Source organism: Pleurodeles waltl, chromosome 4_1 (genome assembly GCF_031143425.1).
Source record: "Pleurodeles waltl isolate 20211129_DDA chromosome 4_1, aPleWal1.hap1.20221129, whole genome shotgun sequence".
Lineage (NCBI taxonomy): Eukaryota > Metazoa > Chordata > Amphibia > Caudata > Salamandridae > Pleurodeles > Pleurodeles waltl.
The window spans coordinates 152757167-152781304 of NC_090442.1; the positions used below are offsets into that span (position 1 = coordinate 152757167).

The window sequence follows — 24138 nt, forward strand, 5'->3', positions numbered from 1 at the left end:
TGTTAGGTATGGTGTAGCATTCAATCTCCAGCTTGCAGCAGGGTGAAGGAGATGACTGGTAGAGCCTGTTGATAAAGTAAACGTTTAGCATGTTCAGCCTCTTTATTCCAGTCCACCAGTCAGTCCCTAAGTTATTTCTGCTGCAGATGTGTTAGCTTTTCACACAGTGAAAGCCAGAGAAATCATGCTGAAATCATAATCATGAAACCCAATGATGGGAGCTTCTCAACCTTTTGTATCTGAATATAAGACAAATGAGAATGGTGCAGACGGTGAACCTCCCCAAGCGGGAGTCTGGTGCTCTGGTTGCTGAGCAGTGCATCCACATGAGATGGAACGGTTCTGCACAAACATCCTAGTGGTTTCAGGTGCCTAAACGCAATTATACTCAGAGAAGACTTTGAATTTACCAGCTAAAGCTCTAGTGTGTCATGCCAGGCTAGTGAGTATAGGTCCCTCGCAGCATATCATACCTCAGGTTTGTTTTCATAATCCATCAATTCATGATGAATGATCCGGAGATGTCCCTAGACAATAAAGGACTATTTTCTAAAATGAGCATTGTCAGAAAAGCCTATAGAGGCGCCTCAGGATGATCTGTTTATTCATGGATAAGAAATAGCAATTGCCTCCTACGCAACCAGTATGGCTGTCCTCACTGTCCCAGCCCCCATACTTAAGAGATGCACTGATGAGACACGTGTTGTATAAACCATGGTGAGGTTTTTACATAGACAGGATTTCTAGCAGTGATGCAGCAGGAGAATTAGGGTGCCAAAATATAGGCTAGTCCTTTCAATTAACTTAATTACCAAAGAAGAGTAGGCCACTGGGTTAAATGCAGGCCTGTCCTTTAAGAAGTCACATGGAGAATTGTGGGATTGTCTTGTTTTAGCTGGTCAGATGTGCTCAATGACCTGTAAGTGAAAGTCAAAAGATGGAGAGTTGTAAGAAGGGAGAACACTTTTTCAAGCTGAACAAAAAATGCTGTTCACTTTCCAAAATATGGGCGAAAAACTATTGATTCGCTTTCTTTGGTGACCTTTTTTCTACCCTGCTCCGCTTTCCTGTTCCTCAGTTTAAAGGGCTAAGTAGCTGACAGATTAGTAAAATCTCAGTTGAAAGGCATATTGCCTGGTTGGGGGGATGGACAGTTAGACGATAAGAGATTTGAAAGCTACTATATACTACCTGCAGAGCTGAAGGAAGGCAGAATGAATACTTCTAAGTTTAATTCAAGGGCTTGGGAACTCAAAGTCCTGTCTTCAGGCTGCACTTGAAAGGGGATTCTTCCAAAACACAAGAACCGTGAATTCGGTATCCTTGGATTACACTTGTCAACTAATGGTTGTTAGGTTTAGCTTCTGGTAATAGAGAGCTTTGACTGACATAGTGAGCCACTGAATACCCTTCATAATTCTATTGAAGCAAATGGATGAGGTTGTTATAATTGTGCTCACATTAATATCTGTGTAACAGTCTTTCAGCATTGATGACTTTTCCAGCATGAATGTCGTGTACATTATGCATCTGTTTCATTTGCTTGCTATATAAATATTTACTAAATTACTGTTTTCTCGTCTAGCACTGAAGGCTCAGACAGCTCAGAATCCAATGGCCTCCCAGCACATTTGTTGGACCTAGCATCTAAGGTAAGCTGGTTGCCACCATTAAGAATGGATGGGGGATGTCACAATAGAAGTAATATGTAGATATCAAGGTGCAAATCAATAATATGCAAAAGCCACTAGCTTGGACATCTAATATTCTTACTCTGATACCCATTATCTGTTGTAATACTATGCTCAGCCATATCAGCCCTCTGTGAGAAACCTGTCTGGTGGTGTGGATGCTAGAGAAGGGCTTAGGTTTAAGATTATGACAGGACAGTTGGTAGTTGATATTAACAGCATAACAATGTAGGAAGGATTCAGTGCTGAAAAAAAGTTACCTACCCACAGAGGTCTATTAGTTGTGAAACTAAACCAGACCTGATGAGTATCAATTGATCTCCTGCATACTGAGTCCCCTCTCTTTCAGCAAAACTTAAGGTTCCTGCCTTAAAATAGGTGTCACTGTTAAAACAATTGTATTGAAAGGGGTTTTAAAATAAGCTGTGGAAAGCTGTGTGCACACCTCTGCAGTGGTGAGAAAGAAACTAAAAAGTGTATGAATCCAAAGAGAATGCCAGTGCTAGAGAACCAGTGTTACAAATAAATCAGTTCTTCACTTTGGCGCTTTCATATAGTTACATGCTTGAATCATTCCCCGTCGTTAGACTGTTAATTCAGGCTAACTTTAAGTAGCAGTTAAATGCCCATTGGCTCCAACCATAGTGTTTGTTTAGTAGTACATTCACCTCATTAGAAAAAACCCATACCTCAGCCAATGAGGTTGAGATCAGCAACTCCCCTTAGCGGCCACCTTTTCTACCGCACATTGTATGTGAGAGAGTCCCTGACAAAAGTTCTGCTCTAACCTCTCTGTGATCTTATCTTGTTATCTTTCCTGGTCTTTCCTGGACTTTAACCTGCCCTATCTTCATTCAGCTTTCAGTGTGCAATCTCGGTTTTCTAGGGAAATGTAGTTGGAAAGCTCCTCTTCTGTATCGTCAAATCTTAATTGATAGTCATAACAGCTTGAATAATTTCTCGCTGCGTACGCGGACTCTGGAACAAATTTATATATAGTTCATTTCATGAAAACAGCATCTCAAGATTTTTTTGACTATGAACCTCCTTTGTAAATCTGTTGAGTCTAAGCCTAAAAAGGGTCTAATCTTTCATGAATGTTCAGCAACGTTCTCCCAAGTGTATTCATAGAATTGTATTACAGCATTTTCAAGAGAAAAAATTGTGCAATGAAGCTTTAAGTAGGAAACATGAATGTAAAAATATGTCCAGTTTCTTATCTAAGCGAGCAGCCTCCTCCCAGGATAGCTTCAGCATGGGTATGCCATCAACAAACCTTTCCAGTTTTCCACTGGCGGGACAACTTTGGGCCTATACACACACTTGAGGTACCCCTCAAAACAATGTGCTATGTTCCATGTCAGTGACCTTCAAACCCCCTGTTCCTCCTTAATCTCCCTTTGCCATCTTTGACTCTTCTCCGTTGGGCCAGCTAGGCCAATGGTTTGCCTGTTTTATCACCAGCTTCGTGCAGCCGGTGCTCTTTGCCCGATACAATGCTCATGCGTCATTGTCCTGAATCTGTCTGTATTCTTCCCGAAGGAGTTCTATGTTGTGTCACTTAACCAACCCCCATTCCCTAATGTATTCTGTGTCCCTAAAAAATAAGAACTCCTCTAACTCTTGTAATTTCCACCCCTTTTCCTTATGAAGGCCAACATTAATGGGCATTAGTTGATCCCTAATTACCGTTTTGTAGACCTCTCATAGTATTTCTTCTGTCTCCATGGAGCCCTCGTTTTCCATGAAGTAAATTTACTGGCATGCGCTAGTTGCTTTTCACCTTCCATTCTCAGATATAACATGGATCAAGTGTCCACTCCAGGTGGTGCCCCGTGTCTGAACATAAAGGACTGTACCGAGTGTGGAATGGTCAGAGATGCCCCGAGGCAGATATTGCATGTCCCCAAACCTTCTGCTGTGTGATCGTGACATCAGGAAATAACACTGTTCCACCAGGCATCATCTCTTCCCGGCAGCCCTAAGGCAGTGATCCCATCCATATATGCATGCATTGTTAGATTAAAAGCTCCCCCCACCCCTATTATCACTATGGAACCTGGAATTGTAGGCCAAGAGGCAAATATACTGATGCAAATGCAATCTTTTTGCCGTTCCACTCCCCACTAACCAGTACATGAAAACCACCCAGGTCCACCCACTCTTCACTCACCGCCAGTGGGAGGGAACTCCAAAATAGGATTCCAGTTCCCCGTGAGTCTGATGTACACCCCACATGCACCAAGACCTTGTAGCCGCCTCTTCCAAAAAAGCCACACTTAGTGCCTCTAGGTGGGTCTCCTGAACCAGGATTATGGCTGGGTCGTGTCTTTGGAGAAATTTGTCCACAATTTCTCTTTTAACTCCAGGCCTTTAACAAATTCCACGTAATCAGTTTTAGTGTAAGCCTATGTGATCCCATCTACCATTTGATCCTTCATACGGCACAGATTCTTGAACTTCCTGCACTCCTCTTTCAAATGTTACAATATATCTTTGACAATGCCAAAACACCTCACCCACCAGCTTATTTCCCCCAACCTTACTGCCTCGAGCTGAAACCTTCAAACTGGTTGCCACTTCAATTATGGAGGCATCTGTCGCCATCCAAAAAAGCATATAAAATCTTCAACTCGAGCTATGTAGAGTCCACTTACTGTATTGTATGGGGTGGACCTGCAAGCAACTTGTCCCTCATATCCGCACCACCTGGGCAACAAGATCCAAGTCTTGCCATGACAGTTTGAATATATCATCCTCAGTTCTCATCTTCTGACCATTGCACCTCCCCAGGTTCTCCATTTCGCCTTGGCCCATTGTCTGGCTTGTCTTTTGGGTAGGGGTCCTGACCCAGCCCCTGTGAAGCTGTTCTTTTTGTGACCCCCCCTCCACCGGTTTCCATCCCTCGAGCCATTCCCCAACAGATTCCGTTGTTGTGAAGAATCAGGATCGACCCTCCAAGACAATTCTCATCTTTGACAGGAAAAACATTAAATATTGTATGTCTCTCTTGATCAGCTCCATTTTTACTTTATGGAAAGATCTCCTTCCCGTCAGGGCGCTGAGTCTGACTCATGGCTTAGGCCGTGTCCCATTTACCCTGTGGGCCCTTTCACCAACTTAAAACTTTTTCTTCACTAAAAAATAATTATATATATTTCACTCAACTTCTTTTAACAATTTTTGTTGAGTAGGTCATTTTTCTACCAGTTTCTGATGGGATTTTTTGTCAAAATGCCATCCCTTTTCTCCAAGTGTCCCTCATGTGGGAGGAATGCAGCTGACAGAAACACATAACGTGTTCGTAGTCTGTCTACCTCCCTCATGCTGTCTGATGGCAACATCTGTGAAAAAAATAAAAACAACAAAAAGCATGTTAAAAGGCAGAAAAGGCATCCGTATAAAAGGCATGGTAGAAGACATGAGGGCAGAAGAGGAAAGAAAGAAGAGGCTAGAAAGATCTGCATCTCAACAAGTCTCTGTATCTTTCCCAGTCTCTGGAAAAGGCCATCACAGAGGGAGATAAAGGGATGGAAAAAACACACCATTCTCAACATCCCCCGAGAACAACTTTGAGACCATTGGCACTGACCTGCTCAGGGCTAAAGGAATGAACATGCAGACCTCGCATGATTAACACTCAGGTGGGTCGAAGTTAAAACATTGACAGCAACATTCCACAGGGTCCATGTAGAGAAGACGCCAGTCACCGACACAAACTCTGTCATCGTCAAAGACACATCACGTGCCATTGGCTACATCTCAGTCAAAGAGAAACTGTTTACCATTGTACAGTTCACCATTGACGTCAAAAAAGTCAACATCATTCACGGAAGTATCAAGAGCATGGTCTATTATCATCTTCTACAGTGAAATCTGTCTATTCCACAGCCTCACATGCTGGATGGTCCTCACCCGTGGATGATCATGCATAGTCTAAAGAACGGGCCTGATTTAGATTTTAGCAAATGGGTTACTCTGTCACACTGGTGACAGATATCCTGTCCGTCGAAATATAAATCCCATAGGAAATAATGGGATTTATATTTCGGTGGACGGGATATCCATCAGCGTTGTGACTGAGTAACCTGTCTGCCGAAATCTAAATCAGGCCCAAAGTCACAGAGAGGAATCACCATCAACTCCTCCTTCTGGCAAGCATTATCACCGGATCCAGCTCCTCGCACGTTAGCCTGTAAATCTGATAATTCCATTTCAGGATCTAGTACAGACTCCTTTGAACCTCTCACCACCAAGAAAAACATCCAAGGTGACATCTATGTCACCAATAAGAAAATGGAAACCTTCATCTCTATACAAATCACAAAGGAGTAGACAAACCTCAACTTATAGTTCTCCTTTGTTTAGAGGTACAAGAACTCCAATGAGATTTCAATCACCATACACCAGAACGGATGGATATGTTATACCCCAACTTCTTCTTATGAATTACCATGTTGATATCATTGCTTTCCATGATGTCCTAGCAAGCATAGTAGCAAAACTGACCATTTCTTTGTAAACACCTTAAAAGTCTATGTCTGTGATTTTAGAAATGCTCCAGCCTAGAGCAGCTCCTAAACCTCTTTTACCACTAGTTCTAGGACTGGTGGAAATAACAGAAAAAAAGTGTATGAATTCTGGTACATTAAAAAGAATAACACCATGTTTACTGAAAAAATGCAGACCTCCTGAACGGGATCCAGCGTTTCTTAGATCTGATTCAAAACTAGACTGTGTGTACCAGAGTCTACTGCTCTGCCGCCCTGAAAGAGAGCAAGAGAATTAATGCTACTGGCAGGAGATTGTTTGGAACTGCATCAACCCATTTAAAAAAATGCAAGTGCAACAACACTGCCCGGGAAGTACCACAGGTAGATTTTTGACATCAGGAAATCTTTTATAGGAGATTTGCAACAGAACTTTATGGATATGAAATGGTTATTGAGGACTCCCTAGTCTCAAATCAAGTTATTAGTGTATCTGTTGCCTTGGAAGAACTCTCTGCTGCAGGTTACTGTCACATTATCTGTATAAGCAGATATTCCTGTTTATACTCTTTAAAACACATGGCGGCGGTTGGCCATAGGCATCCAACCTAGCACCATGCAGGGTTTTCTCCTGTGCACAGTAGAGGTTGCTCACAGGGGCTAGCCTGCAGCCAGTCCTTGCTTCCAAACCACCTAACCACCCAACCCGATGCTGTGCACGGCCCTTTGTGCATGCACTGTGGAAGTTGACTGCGGCCTCTCTGGGTGTGAGAATAGGTGTGAGAGGCTGTATCTGGGGGTAAGAGTGGCATGGCCCCCCACAAATACATTGCATTTTGCCCCGGGGTGGTGGTCCCCTGGGTGCGGGGGGCCACAGGCTCCCCCCATAATATTAGCTCAACACCCCCCTCCCCCACGTACTAAATGAAAGCCCTGGGGAGGTTTCAGTCTCGAGGGCAGCAGGGGGGCCATAGCCCCCCCACATACAAAATGATAAGCCCAGTGAGATGTGAAGAGGCCCCCACTTTTTTTTTGTTTTTAAAAAGCCCCCGGGACTTGGCCCACCCAGGGGCATTAGACTAACCGCTCTTCATTTAGTCTTCGGATCCACTGTGACTTTGCTCGTTAAAATAAAAAATAAAATGCTTTTTAGCCCTGGGGGGTTCCTTTGGGACCCCACCACCAGTGCTAAGGGGTCAGGGTGTTCCTACCCTGGCCCCTTTCTTTTATTTTTGACTTTTATTTTGGGACTCTGCTGAAGCCGAGTCCCAATGTGACTGACAACACCTCAGCGACTTCTGTTGTGGAAGTGTTATGAGACAATCAGATCTCTGCACAAGAACGGCAGGGATCGCGAATCCTTCACGTCCCAAGAAATATAAATTTGTTTTCCCCTCAATTTCTCAAAACCTACCAAAAGGAATTCCACCAAAACAAAAAAGCACTCTTTCTAGACCAGAACTACCTTCCTGCCAAATTTGGTGCAATTCCGTCCAGTAGTTTTTGCGCTTTTGCTGTTCAAAATCCCTACGTAAAAATGAAAAGGGAAAATGTGTATTGGACCCCCTTTTTCTCAGCCCTCCCCTGGACGGATCAGCCCAAAACTTTCCAGGCAGCAGCGGATGGGACTGGCAGATTGTTTGGGAACGTTTCATGGAGATTTGTTAAGCGGTGCCAAAGATATAGGCAAGTAAAAAAAAGCTTTTTTATATAGGTTATATAGAAACCTATAGGTCCTAACTATAACTACCTAGTGGCAACTACCACTAGGTAATATGTTTATGTGTTATATGCTCTGAGGGTTCCCGCACAAGGGTTTTGACGAGGATTCCCCTGGAAGAGAACTAGGATTACAGGTAAGTAACTTATCCTTCTCTCGTAGGGGATTTCCATGTATAGTCATAAGCACTGAATAGTTATGCACGCCTGCGGGGACCCCGGAGCACAGTTCTGTAGTGTATTCTTAAGTGTAGATGTTAGCCTTTCTTGAAAAAGGTCTGTTAAGCCACTTAAGAATATCAATGTGCAAACTAGGTGAAAGGCTACACAGGCCAAATTGTTCATTCCTGAGGTTGGAAAGAAAGGAAGCTGCAGTACAGAGACACCTTTAAACATACATTTATTTTAGAAATGTAGTAAAAAACGTACTCTCAAACTTTATTTACACTTCCAAAGGAGAATGAAACAATGCAGGGCAGTGTAGCCCATAGGCTGCCTTTATACAGGATGTAAATAGAGCTGTGCCTTTAAGAAAGGAAAGTCTTCCTGTATCCCATCATGCACAGCAAAAGGCAGTTGCCTCAGTTCTTTTTTCCGGCTCCTTCTGACAGGACCCTGAAGCATTGAGCTCTACCTTTACATAGCTTTTTTTAACAAAAACTCAACTAAAATCCTTTGGATTTCAATTTCACTCGACGTTTTTCATCTAGAGTGAACATTTTCTAGCCTTTTCTGTCAAATTCTGACAGAAATTTGAAGTTTTTCTGTCTCCAGAATGCCTTCTCTGTTTGATAAATGCCCTAGCTGTGGCAGGAAAAAGGCCAAAACAGACCCACATCAAGTCTGTATTATTTGCCTACCATCAAGTCACAAACCTGATGCCTGTGACATTTGCAAACTTTCTCCAGAAGAACTCTTCGTGACAGGGAGAAAATCCGCCTTCAGGCAAGAGAGGACAGGAGACGAAGAGGGCAATCTGCCACAGAGCGAGGAGAAGGTCAGTCTTCTACCAGGGCTCTCTCTGTGTCCTCTGGAGCAGCTGCCAGACCTGCTCACAAACGTCATAGGTCTCCGACGACATCGAGAGCATCGACGTCGAGACCAGGAACGGCACCAACAAGCTCGCCGTCGAGGACCGGCTCACCGTCGAGGAAGAGCCATCGCTCGACGTCGACAGCCGTATCGCCATCGGGACGGCGTAGACACTCGCAGTCGAGAAGGTCTTGGACCAGGTCGCCGTCGACGCGACGAGGACGATCGACGTCAGTGGACAGTACTCGTAGTCGGAGACGATCACCGTCATCCCATCGACGTCGAGGGAGATCACCGTCGAAGAGCTCTCAACGACGAGAGGAGTCAACGCCGAGAGGTACTCGTCGTCATCGTACTTCGACGTCGAGAAGTGTGTAGACATCGAGAAGACACGCAAAGAGACCAAGGAGGGTCTATACCACCTCAGAATCCTCTGCTTCTCTCATTCTTTTACCACCTTCACCTCAGCCGTCGCCTCTACCACAGACACCTCTGGCACCTACAGCTCCTCCTCCGGTACCCCCTTCAGAGTCCGCTCCAGTGACTCCAGCAGAATCCACAAGATATTCCCGACACTCTTCGAGACGCTCTTCTTCATCTCGACATCATCATCGACCCAAATCAGTTCAAAGATCTCCGCGTTCCCACCATAGACATTCCTCCTCATCCACAAGGGATTACTCTCCGACTTTATCTGACTCCCCGTCTCCGAGAGTTTCTCCCATAAACAACGTGAACACCTTTCAGGAGGTCCTAGTTCGCGGTGCTACCAAGTTGAACATCCCACTGGCAGTACCTGCTCCAACAACCTCTGGCATTTTTGAGACATTACACCAGCGTTCTTCTTCTAGACCATTACTACCGCTGGTCCCAGGACTACTTGAACCGGCAATGGACATATTTTTAACACCGTCCACAGCTAAATCTGCTCCTTCCAGGCTTATAAAGAAATATCGTCCTCCGGAGCAGGACCCTTTGTTTCTGAGGGCGGATCCGGTGCCTGACTCGGTGGTAATAGTGGCTGCTAAAAAGTTGCATTCTACATCTCCGTCTTCTTCTTCACCACCGGACAAGGAGAGTAGAAAGATTTATGCCGCAGGCAACGCTCTACCTCAGCCATCACGATGAAAGCAGCTAGTGCTACTGCCCTGTTAGGCAGGTATGATCGTGCCCTTTGGGACTCAGTGCTGCAATTTGCGGAACATCTCCCTAAGGAGAAAAAAGAGGATTTTTTGGAGATCGTTAGTGAAGGTGCCATGGTCTCCAATCAAGTGATAAGCGCCTCTGCCGACTCCTCTGTGTTATCCGCACATAATTATGCTCATGGAGTTTCTTTAAGAAGACACGCCTGGCTACGCCTGATGTCACTTAAACCAGAGGCGCAACAGAGAATGCAAAAGTTGCCCTTTTCAGGTTCCACTTTGTTTGGTTCTCATGCTGACGACGAAATGTCGAGAATGAAAACGGAACTAGACACTCTGAAAGCTGTGGGTATCGAGAGACCAAGGGAGCAACGGAAAACATTCCGTCCCTACCACCGTAGACTCTTTACTCAAAGATATTAAACACCACAGTGGATGCCTTCAAGATCCCAGCGACAGCATCAGAGAACCTTCTCGACCCAACGAAAGCCAACAAGGGGTCGCTCTACGCCACAAACCCAAACAGCTCGTCAGGCATCAGCGTCTAAGCCCTGAATCCTCGCTTCCCCCTCCTCCGTTACCCACTCCGGTAGGGGGAAGTATCTCAAATCATCTGGACGAGTGGCAACGCATCACATCAGACGCCTGGGTGTTGAATATTATGCGGAATGGCTACTGTCTCAGGTTCATCAGCCCTCCGCCGTCTATTCCACCCAAACCGGTGAGTCACCACCTCGACGCTCTCCAATCGGAAGTAACAACCCTATTACAAAAGAGAGCGATAGAACCTGTCCCAATCAACCAGCAGGGAAAAGGAATCTACTCGAGGTACTTTCTGGTACCAAAGAAAGACAAACACGAGTTTCGTCCCATTCTAGATCTAAGGGTAGCCAACAAATGGATTTGCAGAGAGAAATTCAGGATGCTATCCTTACACCAAATCTACCCCCAACTTCGTCAGGGTGACTGGCTCTGTGCAATAGATCTCCGCAACGCTTACTTTCACATTCCTGTGATCAAGAAGCATCAAAAGTTTCTAAGATTCCTCGTTGGAAAAAGTCATTACCAATTTACGGTGCTACCTTTCGGCCTCAAATCAGCACCGAGAACGTTTTCCAAATGCATGGCGGTGGTGGCAGCCCATTTAAGGAAACATCGGATATTCGTCTACCCCTATCTAGACGACTGGCTGTAGGAAAGTACCATCTTGCCTGGCATGTTACCCCCATATTTCACTGTATACAGTATATGTTGTTTTAGTGTATGTGTCACTGGGACCCTGCCAGCCAGGGCCCCAGTGCTCATAAGTGTGCCCTGTATGTGTTCCCTGTGTGATGACTAACTGTCTCACTGAGACTCTGCTAACCAGAACCTCAGTGGTTATGCTCTCTCTGCTTTCCAAATTGTCACTAACAGGCTAGTGACCAATTTTACCAATTCACATTGGCATACTGGAACACCCTTATAATTCCCTAGTGTATGGTACTGAGGTACCCAGGGTATTGGGGTTCCAGGAGATCCCTATGGGCTGCAGCATTTCTTTTGCCACCCACAGGGAGCTCTGACAATTCTTACACAGGCCTGCCACTGCAGCCTGAGTGAAATAACGTCCATGTTATTTCACAGCCATTTACCACTGCACTTAAGTAACTTATAAGTCACCTATATGTCTAATCCTCACCTGGTGAAGGTTGGGTGCTAAGTTACTTAGTGTGGGGGCACCCTGGCACTAGCCAAGGCGCCCCCACATCGTTCAGGGCAAATTCCCCGGACTTTGTGAGTGCGGGGACACCATTACACGTGTGCACTATACATAGGTCACTACTTATGTATAGCGTCACAATGGTAACTCCGAACATGGCCATGTAACATGTCTAAGATCATGGAATTGTCACCCCAATGCCAATTCCATGATCCCCGAGTCTCTAGCACAGACCCGGGTACTGCCAAACTACCTTTCCCGGGGTTTCACTGCAGCTGCTGCCAACCCCTCAGACAGGTTTCTGCCCTCCTGGGGTCCACCCAGGCCTGGCCCAGGAAGGCAGAACAAAGGACTTCCTCAGAGAGAGGGTGTTACACCCTCTCCCTTTGGAAAAAGGTGTCAGGGCTGGGTAGGAGTAGCCTCCCCCAGCCTCTGGAAATGCTTTGATGGGCACAGATGGTGCCCATCTCTGCATAAGCCAGTCTACACCGGTTCAGGGATCCCCCAGCCCTGCTCTGGCGCGAAACTGGACAAAGGAAAGGGGAGTGACCACTCCCCTGACCTGCACCTCCCAGGGGAGGTGCCCAGAACTCCTCCAGTGTGCTCCAGACCTCTGCCATCTTGGAAACAGAGGTGCTGCTGGCACACTGGACTGCTCTGATTGGCCAGTGCCAGCAGGTGACGTCAGAGACTCCTTCTGATAGGCTCTTACCTGTGTTGCTAGCCTATCCTCCTTCCTAGGTAGCCAAACCTCGTTTTCTGGCTATTTAGGGTTTCTGCTTTGGGGAATTCTTTAGATAACGAATGCAAGAGCTCATCAGAGTTCCTCTGCATCTCTCTCTTCACCTTCTGCCAAAGGATCGACCGCTGACTGCTCAGGACGCCTGCAAAACCTCAACAAAGTAGCAAAGACGACTACTGCAACCTTGTATCGCTGATCCTGACGCCTTCTCGACTGTTTTCCTGGTGGTGCATGCTCTTGGGGTAGCCTGCCTCCTCTCTGCACTAGGAGCTCTGAAGAAATCTCCTGTGGGTCGAGGGAATCTTCCCCCTGCAACTGCAGGCGACAAAAGACTGCATCACTGGTCCTCTGGGTCCCCTCTCAGCACGACGAGCGTGGTCCCTGGAACTCAGCAACTCTGTCCAAGTGACTCCCACAGTCCAGTGACTCTTCAGTCCAAGTTTGGTGGAGGTAAGCGCCACTGCTCCGGCTCCTGTGCACTCTTCCAGGATTTCCTTCGTGCACAGCCAAGCCTGGGTCCCCGACACTCTAAACTGCAGTGCACAACCTCCTGAGTTGTCCTCCGGCGTCGTGGGACTCCCTTTTGTGTCTTCGGGTGAGCTCTGGTTCACTCCTCTTCCAAGTGCCTGTTCCGGTACTTCTGCGGGTGCTGCCTGCTTCTGTGAGGGCTCCCTGACTTGCTGGGTGCCCCCTCTGTCTCCTCATCCAAGTGGCGACATCCTGGTCCCTCCTGGGCCACAGCAGCATCCAAAAACCCTAACCGCGACCCTTGCAGCTAGCAAGGCTTGTTTGCAGTCTTTCTGCGTGGGAACACCTCTGCAAGCTTCTTCATGACGTGGGACATCCATCCTCCAAAGGGGAAGTTCCTAGTCCTCTTCGTTCTTGCAGAATCCACAGCTTCTACCATCCGGTGGCAGCTTCTTTGCACCCTCAGCTGGCATTTCCTGGGCATCTGCCCAATCTCGACTTTGTCGCGACTCTTGGACTTGGTCCCCTTATCCACAGGTACTCTCGTCCGGAAATCCACTTTGGTTGCATTGCTGGTGTTGGTCTTCCTTGCAGAATTCCCCTATCACGACTTCTGTGCTCTCTGGGGAATATAGGTGCACTTTACACCTACTTTTCAGGGTCTTGGGGTGGGCTATTTTTCTAACCCTCACTGTTTTCTTACAGTCCCAGCGACCCTCTACAAGCTCACATAGGTTTGGGGTCCATTCGTGGTTCTCATTCCACTTTTGGAGTATATGGTTTGTGTTGCCCCTATACCTATGTGCTCCTATTGCAATCTACTGTAACTTTACATTGCTTGCATTACTTCCTTTTGCTATTACTCCATATTTTTGGTATTGTGTACATATATCTTGTGCATATTTGGCATCTTCATACTGAGGGTACTCACTGAGATACTTTTGACATATTGTCATAAAAATAAAGTACCTTTATTTTTAGTATATCTGTGTATTGTGTTTTCTTATGATATTGTGGATATGACACCAGTGGTATAGTAGGAGCTTTGCATGTCTCCTAGTTCAGCCTAAGCTGCTCTGCTATAGCTACCTTCTATCAGCCTAAGCTGCTAGAAACACCTCTTCTACACTAATAAGGGATAACTGGACCTGGTACAGAGTGTAAGTACCCCTTGGTACTCACTACAATCCAGGCCATCCTCCTACATTGGTTGTGCAGCGGTGGGATAAGTACTTGCAACTACTTACCACTTTGTCATTTTGTACTTTTCATAAGAGAATAATATACAAAACAAGTTCAGTGTATGTACACCTAACCAAAAAGTTTGGCTTTTCTTCTCTTACACTATCTGCAAGTGCTGAAAAGTACTCCTAAACTTTCAAAAAGTTTCTAAAAAGTAGAAAAAGTTTTTTTTCTTTCTGTTTCCTTAAAAAGTCCTAAAACTTTTTCTTTCTTTTATCTGTCCCTAAACCTTTTTCTATCATGTCTGATGTAGGACCTTCTCTTGATCTGGTCAGCTCAGCTTATGACCACCTTAACTGGAAGGGTTTGAGGAGTCTCTGCATTGATAGAGGCTTAGGGGTAGGGAAGAATCCCTCTAGAGAATTGTTATCTAACATGCTTATTGAGAATGATAAGGCCTTAGCTGGCACATCCATTGAGAAGTTAGGAGATGGTTCACACTCTGACTCTGGGGCACCCCCAGTAAGAGTGTTAGATGGTGACCTTCCCAACCTGCCCCTTAGCAGACCACCTAGCATAGCTGGTACTAATGTGAGCTCTCATCAAAGTAGGGATGTTAGTCCTGCAGGCCAGGTTGTTAGGGTGGCAACTGTTAGGGACAGGTCTCCATCTGTTCATTCACATCATTCTTCTGTGTCAAGGCATGCCCAACCCACCCACCCTGATGACAGAATGTTAGAAAGGGAGCTCAATAGATTGATAGTGGAAGAGTCCAGGCTGAAGCTTAAACAGCAACAGCTGGCTCTAGACAGGGAATCTTTAGACTTAGAAAAAGAAAGACAGAGGTTGGGGTTAGGACCCCATGGTGGCAGCAGCAGTATTCCAGATAGTAATCCTGTGAAAGAGCATGATTATAGGAATCTGCACAAGATAGTTCCCCCTTACAAGGAGGGGGATGACATTAACAAGTGGTTTGATGCACTTGAGAGGGCCTGTGTTGTACAAGGGGTCCCTCAAAGGCAGTGGGCTGCTATCCTATGGCTATTTTTCAGTGGAAAGGGTAGGGATAGGCTCCTTACTGTGAAGGAAAGCGATGCCAATAATTTTACAGTTTTGAAGAATGCACTCTTGGATGGATTTGGCTTAACCACTGAACAATACAGGATTAAGTTCAGAGAAACCAGAAAAGAGTCCTCACAAGACTGGGTAGACTTTGTTGACTATTCAGTGAAGGCCTTGAAGGGGTGGTTACATGGCAGTAAAGTTTCTGACTATGAAAGCCTGTATAATCTGATCCTGAGAGAGCATATTCTGAATAACTGTGTGTCTGATTTGTTACACCAATACCTAGTGGACTCAGATCTGACCTCTCCCCAAGAATTGGGAAAGAAGGCAGACAAATGGGTCAGAACAAGAGTGAACAGAAAGGTTCATACAGGGGGTGACAAGGATGGCAAGAAGAAGGATGGTAAGTCTTCAGACAAGGGTGGGGACAAAACCTAAAAATGAGTCTTCATCAGGCCCACAAAAACACTCTGGTGGGGTTGGTGGGTCCAAATCCTCTTCTAATCAAGTAAAGAAACCATGGTGCTATTTATGTAAAGTAAAAGGCCATTGGACAACTGATGCCAGTTGTCCAAAGAAAAGCACCAAGCCTCCCACTACCACAACCCCTACTGCTACACCCAGTGCCCCTAGTAATAGCAGTGGTGGTGGGAGCAAACCTACTAATAGCCAATCCAAGGGAGTAGCTGGGCTCACTTTTGGTAATTTAGTTGGGGTTGGTCTTGTTAGGGAGACCACAGAGGCTGTGCTAGTCTCTGAAAGTGCCATTGATTTGGCCACCTTGGTTGCTTGTCCCCTTAATATGGATATGTACAAGCAACTTCCCCTAATAAATGGTGTTGAGGTTCAGGCCTACAGGGACACAGGTGCCAGTGTTACCATGGTAATAGAGAAACTGGTACACCCTGAACAACACCTACTTGGTCACCAGTACCAAGTGACAGACGCTCATAACAACACTCTTAGCCACCCCATGGCTGTTGTGAATCTCAACTGGGGGTTGGGGGTTACTGGTCCAAAGAAAGTTGAGGTTGCCTCAGATTTACCTGTAGACTATCTACTAGAGAACGATTTAGAGACATCAGCTTGGGCAGAAGTGGAGTTGGAGGCTCATGCAGCAATGCTGGGCATTCCTGGGCATATTTTTGCTTTGACAAGGCTCAGGCCAAAAAGCAAAAAGGACAGGGTGACTTGGATCCTGGAACAATGGACCAAGTGCTCCCTAAAGCTAGGGTTAGTAAGGGTAAATCCCTACCCACTATCCCTCCCTCTACAGATGATTCAACTTCAGAGGAAGAAGAATTTCCCCCCTGTGCAGAACCTTCACCAGAGGAGCTGGAAGCAGACACTGCTGAGCTTTTGGGTGGAGGGGGGCCTGCCAGGGAGGAGCTGAGTGTGGCACAGCAAACCTGTCCCACATTAGAGGGTCTAAGACAGCAAGCTGTCAAACAGCAAAATGGGGATGTCAGTGACTCACATAGAGTTTACTGGGAGGACAACCTCTTGTATACAGAGGCAAGGGACCCAAAACCTGGAGCAGCCAGGAGATTGGTCATTCCCCTGCAATACAGAGAGTTCCTCCTAACTCTGGCACACGACATTCCCTTGGCTGGACATTTAGGGCACATTAAAACATGGTAAAGGCTTGTCCCCCTGTTTCATAGGCCTAGAATGTCAGAGGACACAAAAGACTTTTGTAAGTCCTGTGTGACCTGCCAAGCCAGTGGCAAGACTGGTGGCACACCAAAGGCTCCCCTTATTCCACTGCCTGTGGTTGGGGTTCCCTTTGAAAGGGTAGGGGTTGACATAGTTGGCCCCCTTGACCCTCCTACTGCTTCAGGCAATAGGTTTATCTTGGTGGTAGTGGACCATGCCACAAGATATCCTGAAGCAATTCCTCTAAGGACGACTACAGCACCTGCAGTGGCAAAAGCCCTCCCTGGGAATCTTTTCCAGGGTGGGCTTCCCAAAAGAGGTTGTATCAGACAGGGGTAGCAACTTTATGTCTGCATACTGGAAGGCCATGTGGAAGGAATGTGGTGTAACCTACAAATTCACCACACCTTATCATCCACAAACAAATGGACTGGTAGAGAGGTTTAATAAAACTCTCAAAGGAATGATAATGGGACTCCCTGAAAAACTCAGGAGGAGATGGGATGTCCTGTTACCTTGTCTCCTTTTTGCTTACCGGGAGGTACCCCAGAAAGGAGTGGGCTTCAGCCCCTTTGAACTCCTATTTGGGCACCCTGTAAGAGGTCCTCTAACACTTGTAAAGGAGGGTTGGGAACAACCTTTAAAAGCTCCTAAGCAAGACATAGTGGACTATGTACTCGGCCTAAGATCCAGAATGGCTGAGTATATGAAAAAGGCCAGTAAAAACCTTCAGGCCAGCCAAGAGCTCCAAAAGCAATGGCATGACCAGAAGGCTGTTCTGATTCAGTACCAACCAGGACAGAAAGTGTGGGTCTTGGAGCCTGTGGCCCCAAGAGCACTCCAAGACAAATGGAGTGGACCCCACATCATTGTTGAAAAGAAGGGAGAAGTCACCTACTTGGTTGACTTGGGCACTGCCAGGAGTCCCCTTAGGGTTCTCCATGTCAATCGCCTGAAACCCTACTATGACAGGGCTGATCTCACCCTGCTCATGGCAACAGATGAAGGACAGGAAGAAGAGAGTGACCCTCTCCCTGATATCTTCTTTTCCACAGAACAAGATGCTCTAGTGGAAGGTGTAGTTTTAGCAGACTGTCTTACTGCTGAGCAGAAAGACCACTGCATAAATCTCCTGGGTCAGTTTTCTGAACTCTTTTATACTGTGCCAGGCACCACTTCTTGGTATGAGCACACTATAGATACTGGAGACAGCATGCCTGTCAAAAGTAAGATCTATAGGCAGCCTGACCATGTCAGGGACTGCATAAAACAAGAGGTTCAGAAAATGCTTGAACTGGGAGTGGTTGAACACTCTGAAAGCCCATGGGCCTCTCCTGTGGTGCTTGTACCAAAGCCTCACTCTAAAGATGGGAATAAAGAAATGAGGTTTTGTGTAGATTACAGAGGTCTCAACCAGGTAACTAAAACTGATGCTCACCCTATACCCAGGGCAGATGAGCTCATAGATACACTGGCATCTGCCAAGTATCTAAGCACCTTTGATTTGACTGCAGGGTATTGGCAGATCAAGTTATCAGAGGATGCTAAAGCAAAAACTGCATTTTCGACTACTGGAGGGCACTACCAATTCACAGTAATGCCCTTTGGTTTGAAAAATGCACCTGCCACTTTTCAGAAGTTGGTGAATACAGTCCTGCAAGGGTTGGAGCTTTCAGTGCAGCATATCTAGATGATATAGCTGTCTTTAGCTCCACCTGGGATGATCACCTGGTCCACCTATGGAAAGTTTTGGAGGCCCTGCAGAAGGCAGGCCTCACTATCAAGGCTTCAAAATGCCAGATAGGGCAGGGGAAAGTGGTTTATCTGGGACACCTGGTAGGTGGAGAACAGATTGCCCCATTTCAGGGGAAAATCCAAACTATCATAGATTGGGTTCCCCCTACAACTCAGACCCAGGTGAGAGCCTTCTTAGGCCTCACTGGGTATTACAGGAGGTTCATTAAGAACTATGGCTCCATTGCAGCCCCACTTAATGACCTCACCTCCAAGAAAATGCCTAAAAAGGTATTGTGGACAGCTAGCTGTCAGAAAGCTTTTGAGGAGCTGAAACAGGCCATGTGCACTGCACCTGTCCTAAAAAGCCCATGTTACTCAGAGAAATTCATTGTTCAAACTGATGCATCTGAATTAGGGGTAGGGGCAGTCTTATCACAACTCAATTCTGAGGGCCAGGATCAACCTGTTGCTTTTATCAGCAGGAGGTTGACCTCTAGAGAAAAGCGTTGGTCTGCCATAGAGAGGGAGGCCTTTGCTGTGGTCTGGGCACTGAAGAAGTTGAGGCCATACCTGTTTGGCACTCACTTCATTGTTCAGACAGACCACAAACCTCTACTTTGGCTAAAACAAATGAAAGGTGAAAACCCTAAATTGTTGAGGTGGTCCATATCTCTACAGGGAATGGACTATACAGTGGAACATAGACCTGGGAGTACCCACTCCAATGCAGATGGACTCTCCAGATATTTCCACTTACACAATGAAGACTCATCAGGTCATGGCTAGTCTTATTGTCCTTCGTTTGGGTGGGGGTGGGGTTGTGTAGGAAAGTACCATCTTGTCTGCCATGTTACCCCCATATTTCACTGTATATATGTTGTTTTAGTGTATGTGTCACTGGGACCCTGCCAGCCAGGGTCCCAGTGCTCATAAGTGTGCCCTGTATGTGTTCCCTGTGTGATGACTAACTGTCTCACTGAGGCTCTGCTAACCAGAACCTCAGTGGTTATGCTCTCTCTGCTTTCCAAATTGTCACTAACAGGCTAGTGTCAATTTTACCAATTCACATTGGCATACTGGAACACCCTTAGAATTCCCTAGTATATGGTACTGAGGTACCCAGGGTATTGGGGTTCCAGGAGATCCCTATGGGCTGCAGCATTTCTTTTGCCACCCATAGGGAGCTCTGACAATTCTTACACAGGCCTGCCACTGCAGCCTGAGTGAAATAACGTCCACGTTATTTCACAGCCATTTACCACTGCACTTAAGTAACTTATAAGTCACCTATATGTCTAACCTTCACCTGGTGAAGGTTGGGTGCTAAGTTACTTAGTGTGTGGGCACCCTGGCACTAGCCAAGGTGCCCCCACATCGTTCAGGGCAAATTCCCCGGACTTTGTGAGTGCGGGGACACCATTACACGCGTGCAGTATACATAGGTCACTACCTATGTATAGCGTCACAATGGTAACTCTGAACATGGCCATGTAACATGTCTAAGATCATGGAATTGTCTCCCCAATGCCAGAATGGGGTGACAATTCCATGATCCCCGAGTCTCTAGCACAGACCCGAGTACTGCCAAACTACCTTTCCCGGGGTTTCACTGCAGCTGCTGCCAACCCCTCAGACAGGTTTCTGCCCTCCTGGGGTCCAGCCAGGCCTGGCCCAGGAAGGCAGAACAAAGGACTTCCTCAGAGAGAGGGTGTTACACCCTCTCCCTTTGGAAAAAGGTGTCAGGGCTGGGGAAGAGTAGCCTCCCCCAGCCTCTGGAAATGCTTTGATGGGCACAGATGGTGCCCATCTCTGCATAAGCCAGTCTACACCGGTTCAGGGATCCCCCAGCCCTGCTCTGGCGCGAAACTGGACAAAGGAAAGGGGAGTGACCACTCCCCTGACCTGCACCTCCCAGGGGAGGTGCCCAGAGCTCCTCCAGTGTGCTCCAGACCTCTGCCATCTTGGAAACAGAGGTGCTGCTGGCACACCGGACTGCTCTGAGTGGCCAGTGCCATCAGGTGACGTCAGAGACTCCTTCTGATAGGCTCTTACCTGTGTTGCTAGCCTATCCTCCTTCCTAGGTAGCCAAACCTCCTTTTCTGGCTATTTAGGGTCTCTGCTGTGGGGAATTCCTTAGATAACGAATGCAAGAGCTCATCAGAGTTCCTCTGCATCTCTCTCTTCACCTTCTGCCAAAGGATCGACCGCTGACTACTCAGGACGCCTGCAAAACCACAACAAAGTAGCAATGACGACTACTGCAACCTTGTATGGCTGATCCTGCCGCCTTCTCGACTGTTTTCCTGGTGGTGCATGCTCTGGGGGTAGCCTGCCTCCTCTCTGCACTAGGAGCTCTGAAGAAATCTCCAGTGGGTCGACTGAATCTTCCCCCTGCAACCGCAGGCCACAAAAGACTGCATCACCGGTCCTCTGGGTCCCCTCTCAGCACGACGAGCGTGGTCCCTGAAACTCAGCAACTCTGTCCAAGTGACTCCCACAGTCCAGTGACTCTTCAGTCCAAGTTTGGTGGAGGTAAGTCCTTGCCTCCCCACGCTAGACTGCATTGCTGGGTACCGTGTGATTTGCAGCTGCTCCGGCTCCTGTGCACTCTTACAGGATTTCCTTCGTGCACAGCCAAGCCTGGGTCCCCGACACTCTAACCTGCAGTGCACAACCTCCTGAGTTGTCCTCTGGCATCGTGGGACTCCCTTTTGTGTCTTCGGGTGAGCTCTGGTTCACTCCTCTTCCAAGTGCCTGTTCCGGTACTTCTGCGGGTGCTGCCTGCTTCTGTGAGGGCTCCCTGACTTGCTGGGCGCCCCCTCTGTCTCCTCATCCAAGTGGCGACATCCTGGTCCCTCCTGGGCCACAGCAGCATCCAAAAACCCTAACTGCGACCCTTGCAGCTAGCAAGGCTTGTTTGCGGTCTTTCTGCGTGGGAACACCTCTGCAAGCGTCTTCACGACGTGGGACATCCATCCTCCAAAGGAGAAGTTCCTAGTCCTCTTCGTTCTTGCAGAATCCACAGCTTCTACCATCCAGTGGCAGCTTCTTTGCACCCTCAGCTGGCATTTCCTGGGCATCTTCCCAATCTCGACTTTGTCGCGACTCTTGGACTTGGTCCCCTTGTTTCACAGGTACTCTCGTCCGGAAATCCACTTTGGTTGCATTGCTGGTGTTGGTCTTCCTTGCAGAATTCCCCAATCACGACTTCTGTGCTCTCTAGGGAATATAGGTGCACTTTACACCTACTTTTCAGGGTCTTGGGGTGGGCTATTTTTCTAACCCTCACTGTTTTCTTACAGTTCCAGCGATCCTCTACAAGCTCACATAGGTTTGGGGTCCATTCGTGGTTCACATTCCACTTTTGGAGTATATGGTTTGTGTTGCCCCTATACCTATGTGCTCCTATTGCAATCTACTGTAACTTTACATTGCTTGCATTACTTCCTTTTGCTATTACTGCATATTTTTGGTATTGTGTACATATATCTTGTGTATATTTGGCATCCTCATACTGAGGGTACTCACTGAGATACTTTTGGCATATTGTCATAAAAATAAAGTACCTTTATTTTTAGTATATCTGTGTATTGTGTTTTCTTATGATATTGTGCATATGACACCAGTGGTATAGTAGGAGCTTTGCATGTCTCCTAGTTCAGCCTAAGCTGCTCTGCTATAGCTACCTTCTATCAGCCTAAGCTGCTAGAAACACCTCTTCTACACTAATAAGGGATAACTGGACCTGGTACATATTGTAAGTACCCCTTGGTACCCACTACAAGCCAGGCCAGCCTCCTACACTGGCTCATAAAAGCTTCCACATATCTAGAGGCTCAACAGCATTTCAACTGGACTCACCAGCTTCTCCAGAGTCTGGGCCTTCAGGTCAACCTCTCCAAATCCACAGCAACACCTGTTCAGAGGTTGCATTACTTAGGCGCCATCATAGATACCACTCAAGGAAAGGTGTTTCCTTTGGAGGAACGACGGTTATCAATCCATCCAAAAGTGCCAGCAGCTCGAGAAAATGCCTCAGACCACTGCAAGAGCAATATCCTCTCTCCTGGGCTCGATGGCGTCTTGCATCTACCTCATTCCCAATGCTCGCCTCATAAGAGACCCTTACAGGAATGTCTGGAGAATCAATGGTATCAACTAGTGGACGATTGGGAGAACAGCATCCTTCTTTCTCCCCACGCCATACAATCTCTCAAGTGGTGGTGTTCGCCGAACAATCTTCTGGAGGGGATTCCATTCCAACAACACCCGCCAACCCAAACCATTGTCACGGATGCATCGCTGCTCGGATGGGGAGCGCATATGGATCACCTTCGAATACAAGGCACGTGATCACAGAGAGAGCAACTGTATCACATCAATCTTTTAGAGCTTTGCGCAGTCCATCTTGCGCTCAAGGCCTTCCTCCCCTCACTGAAGGTGAAAACTCTGCTTCTCCAGACAGACAACATGACCACCATGTATTATTTAAACAAACAAGGGGGTACCAGATCCAGGACTCTGTCGACAGAGGCTCAAATAACTTGGCACTGGCTTCTAGCCAGGAACCTATCGCTAGTGGCAACACACCTTCCGGGCATACAGAATGTTCAAGCGGATGCCCTCAGCCGAGCAATGGACGAAAACCACGAATGGGTTTTACACGGCGACGACGTCCGTTCCATTTTTGCCATGTGGGGTTCCCCTTCTATAGACCTATTCGCAACCCCAGAAAACAAAAAATGCCAAAGCTTCGCCTCCAGATACTACCATCCAGGAACGTTGGGAAATGCCTTGTGGATAAACTGGTCAGGAGCATTTCTTTACGCCTTTCCACCGGTTCCCCTGATACCGACAGTCCTCAAGCTGTCCAATTCTCACACCAAGATGATTCTCATCGCCCCAGAATGGCCACGCCAGTGGTGGTTTCCAGACCTCCTTCACCGGTCACTCAAACCACACATCAGACTACCTTGTCGTCCAGACCTTCTCACGAAGTTTCGAGGCCAGATAACACACCCCAACCTTTCATCATTGAATTTGGCAGCATGGCTCCTGAGTTAGTACAATATGGTCACCTGAACCTACCCCAGGACTATATGGAGATTCTAAGGGAGGCAAAGCGCCCCTCCACAAGAACAGCTTATGCCTGCAAATGGAAAAGGTTCTGCATGTGGTGCTTGGACAACAACTTAGACCCAATATCATGCGGAGAAGAAGCTATTCTTCCTTACTTGCTAAGTTTGGCGAAGTCTGGATTGCAGTTGTCATCAATAAAAGTACACCTGGCAGCTCTAACGGCATATAGAAAGAGCCCTTCCCAATCCTCTTTCTTTAAAATTCCAATCATAAAAGACTTTCTGGAAGGTTTAAAAAAGGTCTTTCCTCCCATTAGAAGGCCATCTCCTCCATGGGAGCTGAATATTGTCCTTTCGCGTCTGATGCTACATCCTTTTGAACCAATACATAAAGCATCACTCCAACATCTTACGTGGAAAACTGCTTTTCTGGT

General features: G+C 46.9%; 1 protein-coding gene across 2 annotated transcripts in view; it reads left to right on the forward strand.

Moving 5' to 3' along the window:
- AGBL3 (AGBL carboxypeptidase 3) overlaps positions 1-24138 on the forward strand; it is a 480467-nt gene that overhangs the window by 254462 nt on the left and 201867 nt on the right. For both annotated transcript variants that reach the window (XM_069227938.1, XM_069227936.1), the window contains exon 12: positions 1586-1652. In XM_069227938.1, the coding sequence (XP_069084039.1) occupies positions 1586-1652 (67 nt within the window). The remainder of the gene's footprint in view (positions 1-1585; positions 1653-24138) is intronic.